This window comes from Scardinius erythrophthalmus (assembly GCF_964197995.2).
Source record: "Scardinius erythrophthalmus genome assembly, chromosome: 7".
In the NCBI taxonomy this organism is placed as follows: Eukaryota; Metazoa; Chordata; class Actinopteri; order Cypriniformes; family Leuciscidae; genus Scardinius; species Scardinius erythrophthalmus.
Window position 1 is genome coordinate 31,798,819 of NC_138227.1, and position 27,002 is coordinate 31,825,820.

Below are 27,002 nucleotides of genomic sequence, written 5' to 3' on the forward strand. Positions count from 1 at the left end.
GATTTACTCACCCTCAAGCCGTTCGAGATCCATATGTCAATCTTTTTTCAGACGAACACATTTTCAGTTAACGAAAATAACTGGCTTGCGGTAGCGGTCGACGCGCGTTCACGGAGATGGATGCTGGCGTATGACGTAGGACGTAGCGTAGGAAGCGTCGTGACGTAGAACGAACGTGACAGCGCAGCCAGAGAGCAGAGCAAAACAAAACTCTACGTTCGTTCTACGTCACGACGCTTCCTACGCTACGTCCTACGTCATACGCCAGCATCCATCTCCGTGAACGTGCGTCGACCGCTACCGCAAGCCAGTTATTTTCGTTTATAAAGTTTTAAATATGTATTTACGACAAAACCGCACGGATTACCCTCAGAAGGCCTTCGTTTATCCCCCTGGAGCCGGATGGATTACTTTTGTGAAGGATGCATGAACATTTTGGGACTTGCAGGAGGTGGACCCCATAACTGCACATTATAACCACTGAAAGATCTAAGACATTTTCTAAAATAACTGAAAATGTGTTCGTCTGAAAAAAGGCGAGGGTGAGGGTGAGTAAATCATGGGTTAAATATAATTTTTGGCCGAACTATCCCTTTAATACCACGTGGTTTATATACATGTTGCTGCTTATTGGGCTGACATTTTTGACACACCCACCAAACAAGAGAAAACATCTCTCAAACCCCTTGCACACAGCAATATGCAAAAAAATATGCCACAGAGACATATTTTTTTCATGTTATCAGGGGAATCGACCTCTAAATGCCTATATGGTGTCAGCATATTAAACTGGAATATGCAAAATCATTTTAGCACTAAAAAAATACACACATCACCTTTAAATACTCTACCTGTGCTCTTTGCAACTTATACGGTTTATAAATGATATGGTCAATAAATCATGGCAACATGTTTTTATATTACTCTAACTCAACAAAATAATGTAACCAATTTCCACTTCATTTTTTAAAGACCCCCTGTAGTGAAAATCAAGCTTTTAATGTTGTTTATATGTCTATGTGGTGTTTTTAATATGCTTTAAGACAAACCATGTGCAAATTCATAAGTCAACACCATTGCTAATTCTTAAAACTGCAGTGAACCAAAGACAGTCTCAAAAACACGGCTTGAAATCACTGGTGTTTCTGACGTCACAAACTACCTTGCAATCAATCAGATCAACGAGTGATCGTCAACTTGTGGATCTCTGGTGTGAGTGAGTGGAGGCGGGGCTAATATGCATATTCATAGAACCACGTATAAGGAAAACAACATTTAAATATGAATTTTGGTGATCAAAGGGATAATTTTTTTGACTATAGGGGGACTTCAAGTTATACGTGTTTCAACTACACTAAAAAAATATTTTCATGATTTGTTATCACAACTTTTTTCTTTTGTCAAATCAACTTAGATCATTAATGTGGATCAGATAACATAATATTTTGAGTTTCTGTTGATTAAACCAATCTCCTTCATTGTATCAACTCAAATTTTCAATTTCAGTGAACTCAAAATGAAGGCAACTTACTTTTTTTGAGTTAAACCAACAATAATTTTTTACAGTGTATAGACACTTTTTTTTTTTTAAAGTTAGATGAAATGACTTGCACAGTCGATTTGCTTATACTTACAAGTTTAAGTTGAGTTGCTACCTTAAATTTGAATGTTGAAGTAAGTGGGACATTCCAAGGAGAGAAAAAATATTTTGAAATCAAAGAAGGAACTCTTTTTGTTCACTCAAATAATACAGTAGGTTGTTGAAAAGAACCTGAAAAACCACCTTTAAAGACTCCAGACTGTACCAGCGTCACATCTGTGTGTCCTCACATAACCTGTCTTGCCTTGTGCCCTCTGTAATGTAAGGGCCATATATACAGTTGGCTGCCGTCCACACCAATCTTACGCACACACGCATGCGGAAAACTCACACGCAGTGCATTCCACAGGAGCCTGCTCATGAGGGGCCTTCAGCGGGGTGGAGATCCCTCCTCCCCGTACTGCTCTCTGTCAGCACATGCCGCTCAAAGCTAATGCTGGACCACACTGCTAAGGAAAGGAGAATGGAAAGCAAGGCAAAACTCAGGAGAGTTGTGAGAAAAAGTAGCAAATGCCAGTTCTCATTTTGCACTGAGCTTTACCACCTGTTCATCTCTCAGAACCCCTTAGTCCTTAGTTGACCCACTCAGAGACACTTTCAACCCTCATTTGTCTGGATTTTAAGAAATGTATATTGGATAAACCGTATTGGATCCAGATAACTCTCTTGGCTGGGTGTTGTCCAAAGGCGGAGAGATCAGGGCATGATGTCAAGATCATTCTAATGACGAGGACCAGCTGGAAGCCTGAACCATAATAGAAATCCAACACCCAGACCTGGAGAGAAGTGCAAGGAGGAAAAAAGTGCCAGTTAAGCACTTTTTTTCCTGGCGTTCTTTACTATCAAAGCCAGGATAAAGATCCCCACTGCTTTTCACACGATTGCTTTCCACAGGACCATCTGGCTCCAGAAACCCCCAAGCCGATCACATCTCAGTGCTGAGGAGGAGCCAGAAAGAACCCAAAGCCTGAACTGGGGTGACTGAGTTCATTCTGACTGAACGTATGGGCTATTTCAGGGAGAACTTTTTACAAACTTTGATTAGGATTTATTAGTGAAATATAACCTGGAGCTCCTTTAAAGTTTCACCAAGTCAGTTTTAGATGACGATCATTTTACACCTTAAGAAATGACTAATACTTTAGAATACACTGCTAGTCAAAAGTTTTTGTATTTCAAATAAATGCAGTTCTTTTAAACTTTCTATTCACCAAAGAATCTTTTTTTTTTTTAAATCATAGTTTCCACATAAATATTAAGCAGCAAAAACAGTTTTTGACATGTTTCTTGAGCATCAAATCATCATATTAGAATGATTTCTGAAGGATCATGTGACACTGCAGACTGGAGTAATGATGCTGAAAATGCAGCTTTGACCTCACAGGAATACATTACATTTTAAAATATGTTGAAATAGAAAATAGTTTTTTTTTTTAATGATGAAATGGCAAGCATAAGAGACTCTTAACCAGTAGTGTTGAAAGTGATGCATTTTCACATAAGTCACCAGTAATAGTAGTTGCCTACTGTCTACATAAAGCTGGTCCTATCTTTCAGATCACATGACCAGATGAATACCACTCACTTTGTCTTGGCAGCCCCCCATTATTGTATATGTTTGATTGTGGAATAAATGTACAATGGGTGACAAATACGCCTGCGAATATAGTATTGGTAACCGAAAACATTTTCCTGATTGGTAGAGCTTAGGGTGGAAGCATTTTACAAATATTTATGGCAGCTGCCAAAAAAGCATTACATTTAAATGGCTCAAGAAAGCCACCCCAACATTTGAGGAGTATGTGTGGACTGTGAGGGAGAACAACTATGTGATGGAAAAGATAACACCAATTACGGCTCCAGATGAGTCCGTTCATGGAGAGTCTGGATGAAGTTAATGACCTTTTGATAGTTTCAGAGCGTAGGAGCAAGCAAGATGGTTTGTTTTTATAGTCATTTCATCAGATAACCCATGTTCTATTCCCTGTACTGATTTCCGTTATTGGTTATATGTGTATGTATGTATATAAATATGTATATATGTGTGTATATATCCATAACATAACCATGACACTTCCTCCTCCATCTTTTACTGACTTATTTACGCACTTTGGGTTCAGTCTTTGAACACTAATGTTTACAGTATATAAAAATGAAAAGATGTATAAAAAGGTGTACAAATAAAGTCCCCTTCAACCGAAGCTAAAGTTCATTTAAATGTGATTATCCTTCTTTAAAAAGTTTTTTTTAAACTTAGAAAGTTTTGTGTTTGTGAGTTGTGCATGACTTTGCACATTAACAATGATCATTTTCAGGACTTTCCTAAACATCATAGGGAATATAAACACATGACTATAGTTCTATACTCATATTATTAAAGACCAAGCTTATAATGTCGTTTGATTCAAGTACTCGACAAAACAAAACGAGACTCAAATGATTATTTGAAGGTTCAACTGACCTTGTCTGACAGATGACAGTCTGGCTACTGATTTAGAGGAACGTCTTGTATGTACGTCTTAAGCATGTGTGTAAGTCTGTCAAAACTGTTAAAGGTGTGTTGATATCCCTGAGAATATAACATTTTCATCATTTTTCGTAATAATTTGTTTCTTTCCAGGTTCTTCAAAGTGGTCACACACCTGTACTGTACTTTTTGGACAATGATTTTAAGATTTCCCACAAGCCCTCAAAGTTTCCAAAGTACCCTTGTGAATGAATAAAGAGAGACAGTCACATTGGATTCTTCTTTATATAACATAATTTATATACACATGGCTTTTTACAGCGGCAGCATGTTTCTTGTACAGAAATACAAGCACAACATCGGCATCAAGAGCAAAAAAACAGAGCTCTGTAGCCTCACATTTCACAAACGGTTTGCTCTCTGCTAATGAACTTAAAGAATGAAGATATAATTTACATATGTCAGTATTGGCATGTCAGCTTAGAAATATCATTTCTCTCTTATAGATTATTACTTTCTCAACTACATAAACAAATTGCACCTTTAGTTATATCATCTGTTGATTGTGAATCAAATCATTTCTGTACATAAGTTAAGAAATGTAACAGTTTGTTTCAAAATAGATAATCTTCACTTTTTTCGTATCTCTAAGAGAACTCATTACATCTATAGACAAAGTGCAGTATTTTAATTTAAAGGTTTTTTTTTCCATTAAAAATTGGTCCAAACTCCACAATCTGAAGAAAAACAGCTACATTTTCTTCCAAATTTCTTCAATTATTATTATTATTATTAGTTGTTGTTTTTTTTGCCTTTTCATTAGTCCATGTTTTCTACAAACTGCTTCTAAATACAAGAATAACAGTGTCAGTGTACAAAAAGCTTTGCATGTAAATTATCTTCTACTCTCTAAATATACTTCATATTCTTCAGAACTATGAACTAACATCTGTGACATTAACATGACTCCACAGCTCTATCAAACATGAAATATCAAATATCTCGTCATCGATAAAAACATACTGGAGATGACAATAATCATAATAATCATTAAAGTACATGGATGTGCATAGGTGGGATCACCAGCTAAATTCACAAAGCAAATGCATGTTCATGATGATGCTGAGCACAGTGATATTTTAGTAAAAAAAGCATCCAATCTTTTCCCTGTGCTGAGTGAGGCAGTGTGGGTCAGAGGTTGATAATAATAATATTTTTATGGTGTGAAGTAAACAGATGTCTGACTTTCGTCCAATGACTGAACCTCACGGTATCCCAACCAGGCGTGACAAGAAAATTTTCTGTTCATACTGAAAGTGAAAATTATGGCACAGCCAATCATATTCTGTTACATATAGAGTTATGTAAAGTGGAATTTTGGACCAATTAGATTTCACAATGGCTAGGGCCTCACAGTTACAAAGCCACAGGAACAGAAACCAGAAACAAAAACTTGCAGATTGTTGCTGGTTAGAAAACAGTGTTAGAGTCTAATAACATTAAGCATTTAATATTTAAAGGTTGGCCACTGATATATCATAGTCTTCTCCAAAGCATTAAAATGTCTTCAGCGTAACATAGTGTCGGCCCAGATCCGGCCCACATCTGGTACGTGTGGATTCCGCATGTACCAGATGTGGGCCAGATCTGGGCCAACACTATGTTACTGTCTGTGACTACTCAAGAAGTCATTTTCAATATTTTCAAGTCTTCAATGAATTATCTGAGATATTGGCCCCCGGCCTGCTTCAATTTTTACCAGTTTGAACATTTTGAAGGTCTACCTGTGGTAGTGCAAGGCAGCAAAACTGTTGAGATTTTCGGTAAAGGGAACGAGAAATGAAAAGGAAATGAAGCAGCACAGACTTGGAAAATCACCACAAACTTGTAGAACGTATACATCACAGTGCCTGCAATTTGAGAGAGATGTGAAATCCAACAGAAATATAATACAAGTGTAAATGATACAATCACACCACTTCTCCTTCAGCCAAATAAATAATGTTAAGTCAAAAACTCTCTACACTTTCTTAAAGGCAGAAAACTGCAGCATTACTACAGCAACAGATTCAATATGGTGGCAAAGGCATAGGAGTCTGCTAGCGCTGTAGCTCTAAACTACTTTAACCACTGTAAAAGGCTTTGGTGGTGTCCGGGGCCCACTAAAAAATTCAGAGAAAGAGAAAATCCAACAGTTTTTTCCCAAAAAAATTCTTAACATGGAAATCTTTAGATTAAGCTCTTATATGGGTCATTACAAAGACAGGCCTGATCTTTTTTTAATACAGGAATGCACAGACGATTTTATTATTATCATTTCTAAATGCTAAATTAGTCTTTTGAGGACCACAAACCTCTGAAGAAACACACTATACACAGCTTAGAGGAGTGATTCATCCAAATATTTTAATTCTGGGATCATTTACTCGCCCTCCTGTCATTCCAAACATGTGTGACATTCTTTCTTCCATGACACACAAAGGATAAATTTGAATGAACCACTGGTGTTTGCCATTGAATGATAATGATGCCCGATTTGATAGACCTTTTTTTTTTTTACCTTTTGTGTTCCACAGAATAAATAAATGGGTTTGGAATGACACGAGTAAATAGGTTTTTCATCATTGGACGAACTATTCCTTTAAATAACAAAAATCTCAAACCAAATAATAAATCTGAAGCCAATAATAAACAGCAATACGAATAATTATGATAATACAAAAGAAAGAAAAAAAAACTAAATATTTCTACTTTATACGTTTTTGAAATATATATTTCATATATTTACAAGAAATGTGGAAAGATGTATACAATTCAGATGAGAAACATTCTTCCATGTAAGCCCACTAAAATGTAGAATACCAAATCCAGTTTCTCTCAGGTTTACAAAACAACATTAAATATGTTGCTCTGATTGTTGATATCATTGTGTAAACTCTGTACACAAAACTCTGTACACCAGTCATAGTAACATACTCTTTAGAACTGTAGTACTGTACATCTGCTCTACGTCAAATATGCTGACGAGACAGAAATGAAAGTGTTATGATGTGCTGTATGCGACGTAGTTCAACTAGTCTGCAACAATTTCCCTAACGTTATCAAGGTCTTGTTTCTGCAGGACCATTTCTAAATAAATCTATTTACAGTCATTTCTGCCTACAACTGTTCCAGTTCTTCTTCCCAATAAGGCCAATCATGGAGTCTCAATGAAGCACAGCATGCATGTGTTGCCCTCAGCAATAACTGCAGGGCAAGGTTTTAATCTGACAACACAATGAATAAAAGAAAGCTATTAACTTGGGTGACACTTTTGTATCGAGGTGTATCAAATGTACTTGAGGTGTGCTGCTGTGTGTTATACCTTATCACAGTTTGCCCTAAATGGAAAATGTGACTTTAAAACCATTCCTGTAAATTGGTGTGGACATTGGTAAGTGTGTGCTGCAGCAGATGTAAGGGCCTTAGGTTCTCATTGCCCTGATTTGAGCACAGATTCTCTACAGCAAGAAGAAGGCAGTAAAATAAAGCTTGTCAATTTGGCTATGGAGCACAGGCACCTGGTTTGGCACTTGGTTTGAATCCCAATGTCTGAGGAAAACGTCCTTGCAATTTAGCTCCGCACTGAGCCAATGTGCTTGGCAGTGTGAGGTTTCATCTCAGATGCCTCTGTTGAAGAAAGCGAAAGAGTAACAGGGGCTACGTTCCCTGACGAGGGGTTGACGAGAGGTTTGGATGCATGTGGACAGCAGCTCAGTGTTGCTGTACACCAGTTGAGAGTTTTTACCTGTGAAGAAACAAAAAATACGTAAAAATGTTGTACTGTCCAAGAGGCCAAATCTTGGACATTCCTGTAAACATCTTATTGACCCCTAAGTTTAATAAAAGTAGTGCCTTACCCAGACACCCAGCTGTGAGTGGTGGTCTTTACACTGTGAGGCGGGAACCCCTGTTGGGTGGCCATGGGGTCGAAGTTGAAGTCCAGCGATTCTCCATCCATGAGTGTATCATGCAAGATGGACTCCACGTCACAATCGAAATGCTCCACAGGCATACCGTCCAGATCACTGGGCAGCTTCTCCAGGTGTTGCTGTTGCAGGTGGGGCATCATCCCTGGATTCCGGCCATATCCGTTGCTGCAGTAAGGAATTCCACCTCCGAGATGACTGGAGCCTCCGTACTGCATATGCAATGCCGACTTGACGCTTCCCAGGCGTCTACTGGCACCTCCAATCGTGGCCATAGGGTGCAGCGATCGCCCATTCAGTGCCACAGGTGTGGGTGGGGCTTGTCCGTGCATATTGTGCGGATGAGAGAGGGCATGGCTATGAGATGATCCAACTCCCATAAGTTCATTCCGCCTACTGCTGTAGGGGGGCAACATACATCCACCACTTCCAGCTGACTGGGAGACAACGGTATCCACCGAGGGCAGGAGCTCTCCAGACTCCCCATCAGACGTAAGAAGCTCCTTCAACAGCCCTGCTGAGCAGTTAAACTGGCCCATAGTTCCTGGACCGGGACCAAAACTGGACTTGCTTTCTGACAGAGACTGCATCGGCATGGGGGACATGCTGCCCATTCCTGCCTGGCCGTAGAGACACTTACGATAGTCTTGTTGAGTCTGCTGGTTGACTGCAGCCAGACCTGGGGAACTGTAGGGGGAGTAACCAGGGCTGGCCTGCATGAGCGAAGAGGGTGAGGACTGGTTGGATCCTGACCCAGGGCCTCCTGTGGGCCCCACTGATGCGTTCTTAGGTGAGAGCAAGTTGAGGTTATCCAGAAGGTTTTCCATCACATTCTCAGGGCCACTGTGACCCAGAGAACCAGCCATTTCAGACAAGCTGGGGAGGGTGGAGGTCATTTTGGCCCCTGACCCAGGGCCTGGGTAGACCATGTGGACGTCAGAGTCGCCAAGTTCGTCGTCAATAAAGGGCGAGAGACGACCGCTCAGTGTGCTGGCATTGGAGCTGGTGCGGGGACGGAAAGCCGTCCAGGCATCAAAGTCGTCGTTGCTGTGGGAGTTTGGACTGCCGGGCCACTTGCCGTACTGAGAGCCTGGGCTGTCTGCACCCCCCTCGGGCCCACCTTGAAGAGCCAGCTATAAATATAGAGAGGAACAGAAGCACTCATGAGAAAAATAACATATTTTCATGGATAGTGTGTACTGTTTATAAAAGAGATCACAACAAGGTTTGGTGGCGGCTTTTACCTTTTTCTTTGCCGCTCGTCCTCTGCTCTTGGCAAACTTGCTGTTGTTGTCCATGGAGGCGGCCCGGCGTCGGGGCGACTTGCCACTTTTGCCGCCTTCGGGGTTGAGCATCCACCAAGAACTCTTCCCTGTCCCCTCATTCTGCACACGGATAAACCTACTGTGTAGGGACAGGTTGTGTCTGATTGAGTTCTGTGGAAGAGAAGCAGAGCAAGGAGAAAAAGCATGAGTGTTATGTACGCAGTTTGCCTCGTTCCCGCAAATTCCCCTCTGACGGTAAATCAGCAGAGTGCAAATCCTCGCAGCATCTGTTTTCTATTAAACTCTCTTTTCTCTTCACCTCCGCTTTCGTCCACTCACCCTTTCCTTCACCTATATGTATCATTTTCTGTCATTCAAAGGAGACAGTTTTCCTTGAACATCGGCCATTCTTTTAAACATATTCTTGTAAATATTTACAAATTGCTCTCAGTGGTGCATTCAAATAGAACAGAGAATCCCTTCAATGTTTTGCTGTGAATCATAAAAACATCATTCTATTTTTAGTGAGAATTTTATAATCCTCGGGTTTAAACCACCAAGACTAATATTAATGATATATATCTGTCTTAAAAATGCTACACTTTATCTAGTAGACATTATAAAATTTGTGTACAAGAGAAATAATCTGTTCCTCCAAAAGTTACGATTTTGATTTGAAAGTATTAAAGGTGACAGTTTCACATGGAAACACAACTATGAGTAAACACTGGCATTTCAAAAAATTGCTTTGTTTGTTTGAGTGGCTTGACCTGTCAATTACCTGTTCACTGAACAATGGAAGACGGGAATTGTTTCAAAAAACCCATTTCGAAATGTAAGTTCCAAAAACATTTTCTGTTTCTTTACCTGTTCCTTTACAGGAGAGCAAAAATGGACTTAATTAGCAACAAATCACTTAAAAAGCTTAATGACCAGCCATTTCTACCAAAGCTGCTATCCTATTATACTCTTGCCAAAAAATAGTTGTGGCACTAGGGCGAATTCAGTCTAGTATAATTATGAACTTTTCTATCATTCTGACGAGTTCACATACCGTAATGTCAGGCAAACATGGGTAAACATTCTGCCTGGCATAGACACATTACCTACGTTGTCATGGTGATCTCAATCATTAGAACCATTTTCCCTAGAGAGGTGGAAAATGGGGTATTTTTGAAATGCTGGCCTAATGCTTCCTATGTCTAATTTAGAGTTGTTAATGGATAGTTACAGGATGTGATGGCAGCTTAGGATGGTCTTTGCTGTTGTTTGTGAACTAAAAGGCTTCATGTTGCACATGCAGAGACATGTTTTTTTTCTTTTCTTTTAAATCTGACCCATTAATCCTACAGTGGCTGTTAAGTTTCACATATGGTGCTGCTCACAATAAAACAGATATTGACAGAAAATACTAATGAAACTTAATTTGGAAAAAATACTTTATATTAAAATTATTTATATTACCGGTACCTTACATAATTATATTACATAATGCCTTTATCTCTGATTTTTTTTGTCTTGGATTTCATAATAAAATTGGACAAGCTCAATGCTGACTCATTTTCTGCCAAATATATATATATTTTTTTTATTGGAATTTGTGCAAAGGATTGGGGGTGATTGGAGGACACAGATGACACACTTGATGCATCCTTCAAAATAAGCCGAATTAATCTTTCGAATTGAGCTGGCCTTCGATGCAGCTTGGTGACGTGGCAGCCGAGATATGCAGCCTTAACCAACATGCAAGGCAGCCATTTTGCTGTTGTCATGTGACAAAAAAAAACCAACATTAAACAGGAAATTATATCACAGAAAGGAATTCTGTACACCCTCATGACAGCATCAGTAAGTTTTTTAAAACAATCACATATTTCGACCTTAAGTAAAATGGAGTAAAACTCAAAATTTTGGTATAGGCCTAAATGTTTTGCAAAAATGCACGGAAAAAAGCTGGACTCCCAGAATTTGTGTGAAGCCAGCCAATCAGAAACAGCTCTTGCCATTGCATCACACTGCATGCATCACATAGTTCATGAACAGGGAATTATCACAATAACTGGACCGATAATATCCTATGAAGACTTACACTATATGTGCCCGCATTAACAGAGGGAAGCTAAACCTGAAAATTAACAACACGCTACGCACAACACGAATCCATAGCAGAAGAGTACAAACTGAACCCACTAACCACAACATGGTCCATCTGGCTTAAATTCTGAAATCCTTTCCACACATGGCAGAACAGAAAACACAGCATCACTGCTTTAAAACACAACTTTGCATGTCATGTGAAATGACTCTTGGCCAGTCCGCAAACTTGTATAGCGTGACAAATTTAACCACAACCACATTAGAAGACAGTTCACTGATGGATATATGAAGAGGTTTGGAAGAGCCCCGGGAAACTGGGGAATATCAGGACAGAATGTGGCATTCTGAGTCCACATTAATCCAGATACACATTTGAGAAAATCCATATATTTTTTCTACCCTTCTGTCCACAGAGACGGCATTTTTGTCCTGCAAGCTTTCTGAAGACGCTCTAACAAAGTGGATAAATTTGAAAACGCTGGTTTTTTTTTGTTGCATTGTAGTGTGAACTGAAAAAATTTAGGTATTTGAAAAATGATGACATCACATATTTAGCCATGTGATGCATATTGTGCCAATGTTTATACCGGTAAGTGCGTGCTATGTGCTATTCACATTCACAGTGTTGCTGAAGATAAATGTTACTTTGTACAATCTTCATATTACGCTCCTGCAAAGATGCGTTTTGGACCATACATGGCGATTGAGTAAGACCTTGACGCACCTGTAAGTGCTGAGATAATGGTCGTGCCGGAAGAATAGCATGAGAACTTTATTATTTCTGGTCTCTCTGTATTATCTCAGTGAGCTTTTATTACATTTAACGCATGCGCAGTATGATGATTTCAATGTTTTCCAATGTTTCAGCGTGTTTGAGGAACTTTTGGAAAATGCTTGACTGCTAGTGTGGACGGGGAGAGTTTTAAAACCAAATCACAGAGAACATACGGCCAAAAAACGACAAAGAGAACCCAAACGATATCAAAGCGCGCTCATCCTGTGTGCAGGTCTGTGGCTTCCTTCCCGATCGACACAATTTTAGCCTGTTTTTGACAATAGTTGATGTATTAATGGCGGCAGAACACAGGAACTTCGACATTCCAGCTAATCACTGTGTTCAAAGTTCAAACATAATCACAGCTAGCCCGCTAATACCCTATCTCTTCTGGAACTACAGTGTCCCAATCCACATTCCTGTCTGTGGATACTAAACCCCAACCATCACTCTTGTTGTGTGAAGATCCTATAATCTTGGGTTCACAACAATACTGCCATTCCACAGATACCACAACACTACACACAATGATACGACGTTATATAAAACGGAGCAATTTCTGGAATGTTATGATCGAGTTCCGAACACAATGTGTCATCTATGCAAATGAATCATATCATTATGTTGACCTACAGTGGAAGTGTGTGTATATATTATATTGTCAGCATATTGTGCTGAGCTAAAAAACGTCCACTTTCCATATCCTCTTTCCAACTGTCCTATGATCTGAATAAAATGGCAAAAATTCATTAATTATAAATAAATGAATATAATATATATTTTTTAGATATTATAATTTTAAAATATTTTACAGTGCCCACAATACGGTAGTTGTTGCAGTTATACTATAATATATGTGTAGTAACTTGGTGTTATGCTGTATTCCATTCAAAGTGTAATTTTCTTACTTTATATCGCTGATTTATGACGTTTAAAGAATAATATGGCAATGCATTTGTTTTGCAGGAGTGTGATTGTCAACAGAGAAGATCGTTCACTGTTAACACATCAATCTCTGCAAATGTTTGCTAAACTTTTTCATAATGTTTTATGATCATATAAAATGCATCTATGTTTCAAAGTGCCAACATTATGTTTTAAAAGGAACTGATTTTATCTGTGAACATTTCCGTTGATGCCGCCATGTTTGCCTGCCATACAATTGCATCTGGAAGTTTGACTTCAAGTGGCGTACTTTTCTAAATTTAATTTGAAATTCAGTTTTTCATCTACATGGAGCACATTGATGAATGGAAGAAAATAATTATTAATTTTATCTTAATGTTTGATTTTCATATTCCTTTATTATTTTCAATGCAGCTTCCAATTTTTATTTTATTTTTTATTTTATTTCTCATACAACAAAAATGCTGGATGATCACTGTCTGTCAAATTCAGTTACAATTATGCATTACATTTTTTAAAATCATTTTTTAGGTTGGGGAAAACCCTTTTAAAAGTTTAAAATTATTACACAAAAATTTCACAAATGCTCAGTTTTTGGAAGTGAATAAATGATCAAACTAGGGTTCTAGAAATTATTACAAAGTATACATTGTGTTGATAATAAGCAATTTCTTGCAAAACTAAGCATAACAATTTCCATGTCTTTCTCTTGACTTTTGATTATTTTATTAGTTAGATTATTATGCCTGCAAAAATGTTAATGTCAAAATCTCAAACTCCTTGATATTTCCCGGGTGTCTTTCACCGTGGGAACCCTGACAAACATGTCATCACACCCTTGCATGTACTGCTATTACATATTCAAAGTACTCATTTCACATACACACAATTTGATGCCCCTGCTGCAGGAACAATGAAGAAAGTCAACAGCAAGAGCCAAACACCAGGAAGTGACCACATGAAAGAGGACTGTCACAGGAAGCCGGCCTCACTTCCTGTCTTTCAGGAAGCAGTGGTTGGGTATTTGAGCATGTGAGTGTGTGCAGAGCGGACTGGAATGCCAGAGAGAGAGAGAGAGAGAGAGAGAGAGAGAGAGAGAGAGAGAGCTGCCCTGGTCTACTGCACTCCTCCTCTGGCAGACTTCTGTTTGGCACCAGCTCCAGCCACAGTCATTCTCACTCCCGAGAGAATAAACAAAGCGCTACAGACCACAGATACAAACCCAAGAGCTCAACTACTGCCCACTCCATTGCCCCCTTAAATAATGGACATCTAGACCTTAAAATATGCCTTAAAATGTCTCTATAAATCACAGCCCTTCAAGCCCTACGACCTGATAAGTATAAATCTTATAGAGAACAGTTATTTGTAGCCTAATGTTTTAAGTACCTCATGTGTAGCATGCTTATGATTAGCACGCCACACGTGATACATAAACATTAGGGTGAAAATAACCCGGGATACTTCTTAAATATGCATACTCTACCTAAGTATGTGAACTCAAATGCTTCAGGTCATTACATTTGGAAATGTGTTCATAATTTATAACGCAGCGCAAGTACGCACACCATTCTCACACTGAAAAAAATTATTTGTTGAATTTAATACATTTTTTTTATCCTAAGTGGTTGCACACAATTGATTTTAGCTACATTTAAACAAATTAATTAAGTTGAACTTAATCAATTTTAGTTCAACTTAATGCATTTGTTTAAATGTAGCTAAAATCAATTGTGTGCAACCACTTACGATAAAAAAATTGATTAAATTCAACGAATATTTCTTTTCAGTGCAGGGTCACCACAAGGGGCACTATAGTGGGTATAAAATGTCTTATTTTATGTGACTGATTTTTTGTTGTTGTCCTGATCTATTAATTTATTCAAAAATACATCAAAAATGCAATTCATACACACCTATTCTATGATTGACACGAAAACAGAAATTTCACTGTGATACAACTGCCCTTCCATAATGTGATGTGACACCCCAAAAACATAATTAAGTCAACCTGAACAAATAATACGTTGTGCTGCTACACCGGTCGTGAGCGGCACGATGCAACACGACAAAATAATAGAGAACCCATCCAGTTCAATAGTGCAGATATTTCAAGGTAACTCTATCGAGTATTGAGGTTGGCTTCTGCCAAAGTGCGCCCACTTGCAATACGCTGGCCAAGCATTCGTGTCTGCATACTGGCGAAGAGTGTATTTCTGGCTTAAGCGGTCATATTTGGTTGTACATGAACATGTGAGTAATTTCGTGACACACTAACATACATTAGTGTGTGTGTGTGTGTGTGTTTGAGTGTGTGTCACTGTAAGCTGCACAGGCAGATGGAGGTCATGTGTTCGGGCCAGTCCACAAGCCAAGGACACAGAGTTCCATTTCTATTTCTCTCCCTCCTTACTTCAATCCCTTCCTCCAAGGAGCCTGAAAGGCCACACTGTTCTGCGACTGCAACCCCTCCTTCCCCCTCTCATTCCATCTCTAAGCATCCAAAATTTACTGAAGGCATCCGCACTGGGAATCAAAAACCAGCTTTTAATCAGAAATTGGGATCTGCACAATATCAGTTTGTTTTCTTTTAATTCAGATAAGAAGCAATGCCATGATGGTCACATGACTTCAACTTGAAATTTGGAATTTCTTCGCATGAGCGTATAGTGTTTCAGGTCTATGAATGGAAGTCAATGGAACGGAAAGTGTAGTGTGAACTTTCCTTTCCGTTTTACCTTAACTTTTAATTGAAATGTATAAATATATATATATATATTACTATTAAAACTAAATAACAATCTAAATACAATCAAAGAAGTTATCTAAATAAATGTGTTGAATTTGTTTAGCACCGGTTCAAGAAAATGATTTTCATGACGGAGCAACTTTCTAAAGTTGGCGACTCAGCATTACAGCAGCATAAATCATGTTTTAGCTGATTTGTGATTTTGCAGCCTGATTTGAATGTGATGACAGAACCTGTAGGCCTGGAGAAGCAAGGAACAACTTCTTAAGCAGAATTAAAATGTCACTAAAATTGTCCTCTGCACTCTAAAATGTAAAAATCCCCAGGAAAGGTTGGCGGAGAGAAGGCTGGTGTGACTCAGACGTAGCCACATGAGGGAACTTTTCTTCTGGGTGAAAGACATAGAGACAATCTCCAGCCTGCATATGATAATCAGGCGTCAGAAAAGACTGAAAAAGAGCATGAAGCGTGCTGAGATGATCTAGTTCCTACAGAACTTCAAAGCAGTTTCTTGCAGCCGTGGGGGAGCGAATGTTGTGACGCATGAGCAGGAGAAAAGCAGAGGCCGCAAAAAGGCCACAGCAAATGCAGTTATGCACCTCACAACGTTCAAGTCTTCAAAACGCAAAGTCCAGAAAAATACGAGGGTCTAATTATGCATTCGTTTTGAGCCTTGGCCTCGTGTTGGGTCATGTCTGGTGTAGACAGCGCTGCTTTCTGCTGACAGACGTCAAGAATGTGTGAGTGCGGTTAGCAGGAGACAGAGAGAGCGCCCAGACCTGTCATTAGCTCATCACTAGCTCAGCAGGTCTCACACATACTAAGTATAACCCAAGCCTCAGAACTGAAGCAGTCAGGTGGAAACTAATCCAAAGGTTAGCCCTAGAAATAAGCTTGAAGTTCAGTGTTATGACCTATAAAGCCCTTTACAAAGCCTTGATTTTGTTTTTGGGCTCTACTAGAATAGGTTTTCATAGTTGGATATTTTTCACATATTCGACATTGTGGCAGCACCTCTCTTGTTCTGTTGTTATCGGCATAGTTCAACCTGAAACCATAGTTCCAACAAACATTCACAAACAGCATCGCAAAGTTGTGTGGTTGGAACGACAGCTCTCAACCTGTGGTTAGAAGCAGAGTTTCTTGTATGTATGTAAGAACCAGCCTATGATTGAATATGGGAAAAAAGCAGAATAACTGTGAAAAATTAGAATTAGTCCTCAGATGCCATGTCCGTAATTTATACCAAAAATCTTGCATTAATTTGTTCTCAAGCGGATTTATGAAAAGAAGTTATTACTCCACCACCTGCGTGACATCATTAACCAACGTGTTTGAACGACCAATATGCGACAGTACGGTTTTGGGAAACAGTCGTGACTAGCTAGTTGATTTCTTCAGCGATGCATCGTACCGTTTAGTTCCAGTCTCTATGAACCCCTCCTTCCGAGAAGCACAATGTGCTCTGATTGGTCAGCTGGATCACTGTGTTGTGATTGGTCGACTGCTTCGATCCTGTTTAGGAAATGTGACGCCCCTTACCATAACCACGAGTTTTAAGACACTACTAACACTGCTAACCAGAGCTTGACATTAACACCCGCCAAGTGCGAATTGTGGCTAGTAAAAATGCTGAGTTTGGAAAAGCACTACAGTGACTGGTGAGCAAAAAAGTTCATGTCAAACCCTGAACACAACCCAACCAGGCCCTGCACCTTTTTTGCGTATGTCAATATTTAAAGGGATAGTTCACCCAAAAATGTAAATGATCCTATGATTTACTCACCCTCAAGCCATCCTAGGTGTATATGACATTCTTCTTTCAGACGAACACAATCTGAGTTATATTAAAAAAGGTCCTTGCTCTTCCAAGCTTTATAATGGGAGGGAATGGGGGGGGGGGCAACATTTTGAAGCCTTGGGGGAGTCGTCATTATTTATTAATGGCGAGAAATCGCAACATATGTGATGCACTTATTAGTATATTATATTATATTATTTAATATAATATTCTATTATACATATACTATGTACTGGTAGTTATTATAGCTAATTATATAGCTTATATTTCTTACAAATATGCATTGCTTTGCTTCAGAAGGCCTTTATTAACCCCCTGGAGCCATGCGGATTACTTATTTGATGGATGGATGCGCTTTTTTGGGCTTCAAAATCTCACCCCCCATTCACTCCCATTATATAGCGTGGAAGAGCCAGGATATTTTTACATATAACTCAGATTGTGTTCGTCTGAAATAAGATATACATCTTTGGATGGCTTGAGGATGAGTAAATCATGGTATAATTTTCATTTTTGGGTGGACAATCCCTTTAAATGAGGAATGCCGTGATGTGTTCGTTCCCGGAAGAGAATTCAAGACTACAATGGAGGCGTTTCAGGGAGTTCAGAATCAGTGCTTACTGATATAGAGAATAACTCCCTCTGGAGTGACTTTGTGCTTTGTAACTTTGCAGACCTGTTTCATGCTCAAATAGCAACATTACACACTAAAGGAAGTTGAAAATGTTAAAAAAAACATACTAGGTCCTCTTTAAAAGACAGTATCAGCATGAGTTACATCACAACATGTAAAGGTACTTTTGTGGGGAATTTCATGGAAAAAAAAAATGTTGTGTATATTATTTAACCATTCGGTAATGCATAATTTTGTATAATCAAACAAATTAAATACTTTACAAATAGAAGGTAATCTCATTTGACTTAAACTCAAATTACAGTCTTCACATGAAATTGGCTCATGCTTTTCAGGAGGTGTCATGTCTCCCATGACCGCTAATATGCTAACATGATGAGTTATGCTTTCACAAATACTTTGACTTTGTGGTGGTGTTGCACTTGATGTCAGACAAACTTTCATATTCAGTTGTTGTTTTTCTTATCCCCCAACCAGACATGACACTATTTGATGACTGTTTTCGTCAAGGTGTAAATGCTTGCTTCTTGAGTCCGCATAACACTGTGCTCATTAGTAATAAAGTCTAGTAAAAACATTTAACATCCATCCTTCATGGACATAATAACACTTAGTCAAGATAGATTTACTTTGAGAGACACAAAGGAAATTGCACTTATTTCTCTTAATTAAAACTATAAATTATATTATATTATTAATTTTAAATAAATGCTGTTCTTTTGAATTTTCTATTCATCAAAGAATACTGAAAAATGTATCACGGTCTCCACAAAAACATTAAGCAGCAAAAACATTTTTTGTGTGTATTTTAAAATTCATAATAATCTTCTTGAGCATCATATCATCATATTAGAATGATTTCTGAAGGATCATGTGGCACTGAAGACTGGAGTAATGATGCTGAAAATTCAGCTTTGATCACAGAAATAAATTACATTTTAACATATATTCACATAGAAAACAGTTATTTTAAATTGTAATAATATTTCACTTTGAGAGCATAAAATATTTCTTACAATACATTTACAGACCCTAAATATTTGGGGGCTCTTCACAGCAAATACTGATATATGTGATTAATTGCAATTCAATTGATTAATTAATCAATTGAATGTGGTGGTTGAGGAGAGATCCCCTGATATGATTGTGTAAAGCGCTTTGGGTGTACAGTAGTACATATGAAAGCGCTATATAAATGCCTCATTATTCTATTCTATTAATCACCATACTGTGTAATTAACTTGATTAACATGTTTAATGGATTGACAGTTCTGCTTCTTATGCAACCGCATTCCATCAGGCTGCACATCAGGGAATTCCCTGAGTTGGCAACAAGTCTGGAAACTCGAAAAAACAATATCCGTGCCAAGTTCTGTCCATTTTAAAATGATCATTCAGCTGTTTGGCTTTTTTACTCCGCTCTCCACATTCGAACCTGCAAAGTGCCCAAAGCCAGTGGTTCCTATTACTGGTTCAAATGGGGTGCGGGTTTTGTCTTTGAACAGCGCCAGTATGCAGTCGCACTGGGAGATTATAAAGAGACAGGGACAGATAAGACGCCCACACGAGTATATCTCTGTACTCAGCAGAGAACGACACATTGATTTATTGCCACATTAAAGTGAACACACAAACTCTCATACATACACACACAGAGATTCAGATGAGCAGAAATACACACTACCAAATCCAACTCCTATCTCTCTCCTCACACACAGACACACAGGGGCAAATGTTTCTAACAAGCCAAGTCAGGTCAGTATGAGTGTCAGAAGTTCAGCGGTTACAAGGAAACAATCTTCTATTCCATTTGCAGTATGCAGACATACTGTGCTCGCCACTTCCTGTTACGTTTTTCCTGTAAATTGCATAAGTGGCGTGCTAAAGCTGAAGAATTTTTTTTTTTTAAATTAAAATCCACTTTTTTAATCAAGTCTTCAGCAATTGGGCTGCATATCACCAACTTCCTCAGTATATGGCACGACTGCACGATTAACCAAACAAAATCAAGATAGGGATTTATCGTTGGAATTATTGTGGATTCATTAGATGTTGTGATTTCATTTGTAACAATGGCCATGCAGATTCCACATACTAGACTGCAAAGGTTTTTGTGCAAATTAGAAGGATAAAGATTGAGACGCAGCCCTTGCTTAAAGTAATGCACTTTCAACGTAAATTTAGCAGACAAATGGGTTTGAGAGTTCAAACGCAAAAATGCACTTTTATTAATACTGCAGTAAAAACGTTTATTGGCATAGTAAAGGACTAAATCGTCCTTTTTGGTTTGAGCTGTAAATAACCCGGAGTATTCCTCTAAAGATAGCTGGTGTTTTTCAGAAAGGGGGTGAAATGTTCAAAGCCTTTTTAGAATAGGACACTAAACCCGCTTGGAGTGATAGTTGCCAAGGCCTTCGTGACTGACTCTGGCCTGAATGTGTGTCTGTGGGGCCGCCTGACTCACGGGATCAGAATGTTTCCCAAATCAGAACCAGCTCCAGCTGAGGTCTCGCCAGGCCTCTAGTCTGTCTCTCTGTTTCGGATTCCACTCCGGGGAAATGAAATATTGGACTCCAGCTGAACTCAATACAGCCAGTCAATAGCTGAACACGAGACTTCAGTGTGGGCTCCTTTAACTCCCAAATAAAGATCACGCTCCATAACCCTGGATCATGCTGGTGTAAGAGAACCGATTTAGCGTCCCATTTCCTCCAGGTTGGCCTAATCTTATTTAGTGTGCTTTTGCAAACTATCCCTGAATCGGTCGGCCTTCGAGGCATGGTGAAATTAACTATATTCGGCACACTAGTTGCCGTCCGCCACACTTTGGCCTAGTGAATTAGCCAATCCCGAAAAAATCTTAATGTCTATTCGAGTGTACAGGAGACAGTTGTGTCTCCTCGAGCTTGTGTTGATTTCCTGTGTTTGCACTTTGATAAGCTATCTTAGCCAACAGGGCACAATCACGGTAATACACGCTGGCCTACTTTTAAAAGTCAATAAAGGAGCTCTTAAATGGCTTGCGAGGGAGAGGCGGATGGGGAAATATGACGCGCCTGGCGTCCTGTTGTATTTACATACCTGCTTTCATTAAAAATCATCCGCAGAGGTCGAAAATGACAGTCGTCATTACAATCCTCACGTACCCGGCAACCGCTATGTGTTGCCAAGGAAAGGCAACTGAGGAAATGTGACAGTTCAAGAGGAAATCCCTGAACAGAAGGTGGACCTTTGAAGAAAGTGGCGTACAAATGAACCAGCTTGGTTTTGTGGTTTGGGCAGAATTGACTGTTAAAATATACTGAAAGAATATTTCCAAGACAAATTTCAGGCATGTGAATAGTCAATTAACATGACTATTAGTCAAAATAACAATTTTATTTTTTAAATTATAATAAACAAGTCGCTAAAGAAATATATCACAATTTAAATAATACAACTGTAATTGTAATAATATATCAACCATCAAATTAAATAATGTTATTTATTATTTAATTTTTTATTATAATGTGTTATTTTACTTTTTTTTACTGTTTTCATCACATGCACCGTTTAAACTGCCCTGTCAATCATCTTGTCACAGTTAAAACCCTTCACATTCAATTTCATTTAATTTCCTACCGTTTCAGAGAGAAATGTAGTAGCATGATGATCTGCCAGTTGTGGGTCTTTCATGCAATGAACTCTCCTCATGTGTTCGCGTTATGATGCATTTAAAAGTTAATGACCAACCGTATCATTACAGAAGTTCACAATGTTGTTACAGATTAAATATAAAGTGGATAAAATTTAATAAATATCATTTCGACAGGTTAAATACTGATTATTAAACCCCTTTATCTAAACCTCTCTACTTAACCGTCGGAATCCGCCATGTTTGTAGTTTTTTTTAACATATTTTATTCGTGTTTGTAGTTCTAATCGAATTCTCATCCAATGCGCAATGCATTCTGGGAAATATTAGTGTGCACGGATCTGCACTTCGAATTCTAACCGGAAAAGTAGACCATCCGGGTATCTTTGGAATACTGATTTCAACACTATGATTTGGGACACACAAAAGGCCCGTTCACACCAAGCACGATAACTATAAAGATAACGACAAAGATAACTATATATGCGTCCACACCAACGAACGATAACGGTCTTTTCATTCTAAGCACGCGCGCTAGCGCCCCATTTTAAATGCGCGAGACCTTTAAATTAGAATGGATTCTGATTGACTGTCAGTGTTTTATCGTTTGACAGCTGAAAAAAAATCGTTCTGAAAGTGATCCCAACGATATCGTTCCTCATATCTTTATCGTTATAGTTGTGGTGTGAACTCTGTTATTCTTTAATATGGAGAACGATTTTTAGAATTATATCTTTATCGTTATCTTTATAGTTATCGTCCTTGGTGTGAACGGGCCTTAATTCTAATTTCGAATACTATTTAGGACGGATATGCAAATTGGGATGCAGCAACTGAAAACATTGGATCATGAGCTGAAAGGGTGTAAAAGATTAAGGTGCCAGACAAATCTGGAAATCTGTATGGAAAAATCCACATTCCTTAATTTTGAATGATGACTGCTAAACCCAAAATAAATGTGAAATTTGGGGAGATATGTAAAATATTCACAATTTATTCGCAATAATTTGTCTGACAACATCGCAATGATTTTAATACGCTTTTAATTTAACAGTAACCATCTATGCATGATTGGATTCTCTTTTCTGAATTTTCTCCTTTGTCCTTTCATCCCCTTTATTCTCTCAAACACGCCACTCTGACACGCCATCGGCTCATGAGCCAGTTGATCACATACTCGTGCTGTCACAAAAGAAAACCTGTGTCACGCGATGACGTCAGCTCCTCCTAATTAAATTTTGGGCGAGGAGAAACCTGCTAAACAGAGCTCCCAGTGTGCAACTCCTCAATCCAATTTTCTCAAAGCTCCTCTCCATTTTTCCTGGAAGAAACCTAATTTTTACTGGTATCCTTGAAATACCACTCTTTCCACTTACATTACCGCCATTCTGATGTAAAATTAACATGCAGAGCAGAGTAAATTGGTGGCAGCTTTTGGGGAATTACAAATGTATGACAATCGGACTCTCGCTGATGTGAATGGTGTGAGCGATTCAAATCAAAGTCATCTTCTCATCTTTTACCTCAGTGATAAAAATTTGCCATCAGGAGTTTATCGAGGACACCTACAGTTTCTATGCCTTTAGAATTCCATCCCTGTGTCCGAAACCATGTACTTTCATACTATAAAGAATATCAAAAGAAGTAGGCCTACGCGTTGAGTAGTATGTCTGAATCCTTCATGACACAGTATGAGGCGGATGATTTACTACTTTTGTCGAGATTTTTGACACTCTTTCATCCCATAAAGCCATAAGTCGGTAGAGAAGCGACGCCACAGATGTCGTAGATAACATGACAATGCCAACATGGTGTATGTAGTATATGAATAGCATTTATACTACACGCATAACAACGGTTGTGAGGGAAGTTCTTTATCTAATGTAGTACCTACTAAGTTCGTGATTTTGGATGCACTTTATATGGCAACATATCTGTGGAAAATTTTCTCTAACAAAACCCCAAAATGAATATATTAGAAATGGAGATGGAGATCAGATCATATGTGATGTTTTGAATGACACAATCCATGCATCAAAATATGCCTACTTAATTCCCTACTATATAGGCTAGTAGGCAAAGTGTTAGAATTCGTAATGGTCAGAAAAGTAGGCGAAAAGAACAGGGAATTTCACTGATTTACGAAGAGCCGGTTTACTATCCCACGAGGCCACGGGAGAGGAGTTGTGGCTGGCAGTGAAGTGACGCAAGTGGGGCTGTGGGTCACGTGACGACAACATGACCAAAGTAGTTTGGATTTCATTCATACAACACACATACTGTACAGAACGCATGTTTTAATGGTTGGAAAATTCTTATTACCAGTTTCATATATAGTGTATGTATACAGTAAATGTGTGTGTGTGTGAGTGATAAAAAAAACACAAGTACATTTACACTATTCTCGCCACTGGGTGCTTGATAATGTGTTCTTGCGCATTAACATCACTAGTTGTTGGAGGCAGAGAGCTTTGATACGTTGTGTGAAAAGACGAGGCGGTCTGCCATGGCTGAAGGGTTGCTGGCAATTTTCTTTCATAACATCTGCAAAAAAGATTCTGGGTACACACATCCCAGACAATATCTGTCAGCTAGCATAGCTGAGCATTAGCCAAGCAGTTTATCGCTTGCCAAAGAGCACTTCTTCAGTATTTGAGAGCAAAATCCCACTAGGATACACCACAGTGGTTTCCTAAGGCAGTCTTTTAGCATTATGCAAACTAGCAACTAATTTGTTTGTGCATAAATCGTGTTCATGCTCCAGGTTTTACAGTTTAGCTTTCTATTAGCCTGATTGATATTAGCCTGCAAAGACATAATAGCTACTCAAGGTCGAGTCTTACAGATATCTGAACTATTTATCGGGTTGGAACAAGGAAAGATTGGTTCTAATGATGTGTAAACCACATATTTTCAAAATGGACAAGTTGATGGACAACTAGTGAACTTTGCAAACCGCAGACATTTAGCTACAGTTAGCACACCATGCTAACACCCTTTCTGAGATTGTATTGAATGTGCACTTTTAATGTCCTTTAAAGCATTAAAGTATATTTTTATGAACTACTTGCAGATGATATTACTGAAATAAAAGGCCATTTAAAATAAAGTACACTTTCATGACTGTTTCTTTACACATTTAGGTACAATTTCAAAAAGTGCACCTTGTAATAATGTCATAATGTGCATTACTGTATGCACGTGAGCGTCAACGTGTGTATGTTATGCCCCCGATGGCCCTGTTGTGGCATACAAATGGATGGCGGAAAGTTTAACACTGGGTTTCAAAGAGCATAGCAGTCGTCGAGTGCAGCACTATTAGTTGACTTCCTCTCCATTGTATTAGAGCAGGAAGTACTGGCTAGCACTGATACGAATCCAGCTAATATCACCATTCCGCGCAAAAACACTGGAGCCACAGTCCACCTCACAAGGGTAAGTAGCACACGCTGCCCCGAAAAGGACAGGTTCGAGAGCTAACGCTTCCTTATCAAAACACAGGCGTCCGATAGCAGAAAAGGTGGGAGAAAGGGAGGAAAAAAAGGACAGAGCACGTCCAACAAACGACAATGATTTCTGAAGGCATACACTAAGATAAAAACAGCATTGCTAACAATGAACTTCCATGACTGTAGTGCACACCATATTTTAAGAGCCTCAATCTAAAAGTCATTTCCTTTGAGCATTTGTACAGCTGTTCCGACAGAAAACACGCTAACGTTATAAATACAGGCACTGTTTTGGTCTCAAAGGACTCTCCTTAACGTCAATGGAGAAGATTCCATCGCTAATCCAAGTGACCTTTCTTAGTAGCGCAAACAACACTGCCTCTTTATGAAATTCTATATATTTATTTATGTTTGCAGTTCACTGGTGGAAAAGTGCGGTTTGGCCATGGGGTGTCAAGTGAGGTAGGCTGCCCTGCGAATCAGGTTGGCGTCATCAAAAACAGTTGATGAATCAAACCGAGAGAGCTGCCAGGGCCAAGGTGGGCGGCCTCAGAAGGAAATAGATATAGCACTTCTCACACTTCTTTTCTCACACATTTTGCAGGTTGCGGATGCTCTCATTGGCAGGAAGTGCATCAACGTGACCTTTTAATGGTGGTTTGCTGTAGTGATTCTGCACTCAAGGCCCTGCGCCAACTTGTATTTTCTGATATGAGATAAGTTCTGTTGCAAATTTTTGAATGGAAAGTCTAAGCAAATACAAAATATAAGGGGAGAGCTGACCTTAAATCTACTACAAAGTCACTGCTTGATGATCCATGACTACTTTGACTATGACTAATTTGTGATTTTTCTGATGCTTCATCCAAAGCAACTTATTACAAGTGTCTAAACAAAATGCTACCATACTACTAATTTCTGCAGTATGCATTTTGAATATGGTGTGAAGTATTTACATAGAATACCCAGATGCAATAGAGCACACTGGAAGAAATACTGTACCCACAATGCAGTGCGGCCCACTTGACCTACTATAGAAATGAATCAATTGAAAGTAATATCACACGATTTCTGAATGATTTTTTCTTGACCTATTGGTTGAACTTGGAATAGCATACCACTCTTACTATCCAGCATACTAACAGCATACTGTACTATCTTAAAGGGTTATTCACACAAATATAAAAATTCTGTCACCAATGAAGTTTGCTCTCGCATCACGCAAGCACATTTGAGCTTCTGCAAGAACCAATGAGGTTTTGTTACGTGCCAAGCAAGTAAGGTCGAGCTATCAAAATAAAAGCCTATCAAAAAAGTAGTTCACTTCAGAAATAAAATGTCCTGATAATTTACTCACCCCCATGTCATCCAAGATGTCTTTCTTTCTTCAGTCGAAAAGAAATTAAGGTTTTTAAAGAAACCATTCCAGGATTTTTCTCCATATAGTGGACTTCAATGGGGTCCAAATTTCAGTTTCAATGGAGCTTCAAATGTACACGATCCCAGCCGAGGAATAAGCGTCTTATCTAGCTAAACAATAGGTCATTTTGTAATATATATATATATATATATATATATATATATATATATATATATATATATATATATATGAAGACTTCAGATGCAAAAGCCTCTGAGTGCCATCTGAAATTTCCTT

General features: G+C 38.7%; 1 protein-coding gene across 1 annotated transcript in view; it reads right to left on the reverse strand.

Moving 5' to 3' along the window:
* Nucleotides 1–6,348: 6,348 nt before the first annotated feature.
* The window catches only part of foxo1a (forkhead box O1 a), a 44,685-nt gene continuing 24,031 nt past the window's right edge, over nt 6,349–27,002 (reverse strand). Inside the window, exons 2-4 of the mRNA XM_081371650.1 lie at nt 9,280–9,471; nt 7,967–9,168; nt 6,349–7,854 (exon numbers count right to left, since the gene is read on the reverse strand). Coding sequence (XP_081227776.1) covers nt 7,851–7,854; nt 7,967–9,168; nt 9,280–9,471 — 1,398 coding nt within the window. The 3' untranslated portion in view covers nt 6,349–7,850. The remainder of the gene's footprint in view (nt 7,855–7,966; nt 9,169–9,279; nt 9,472–27,002) is intronic.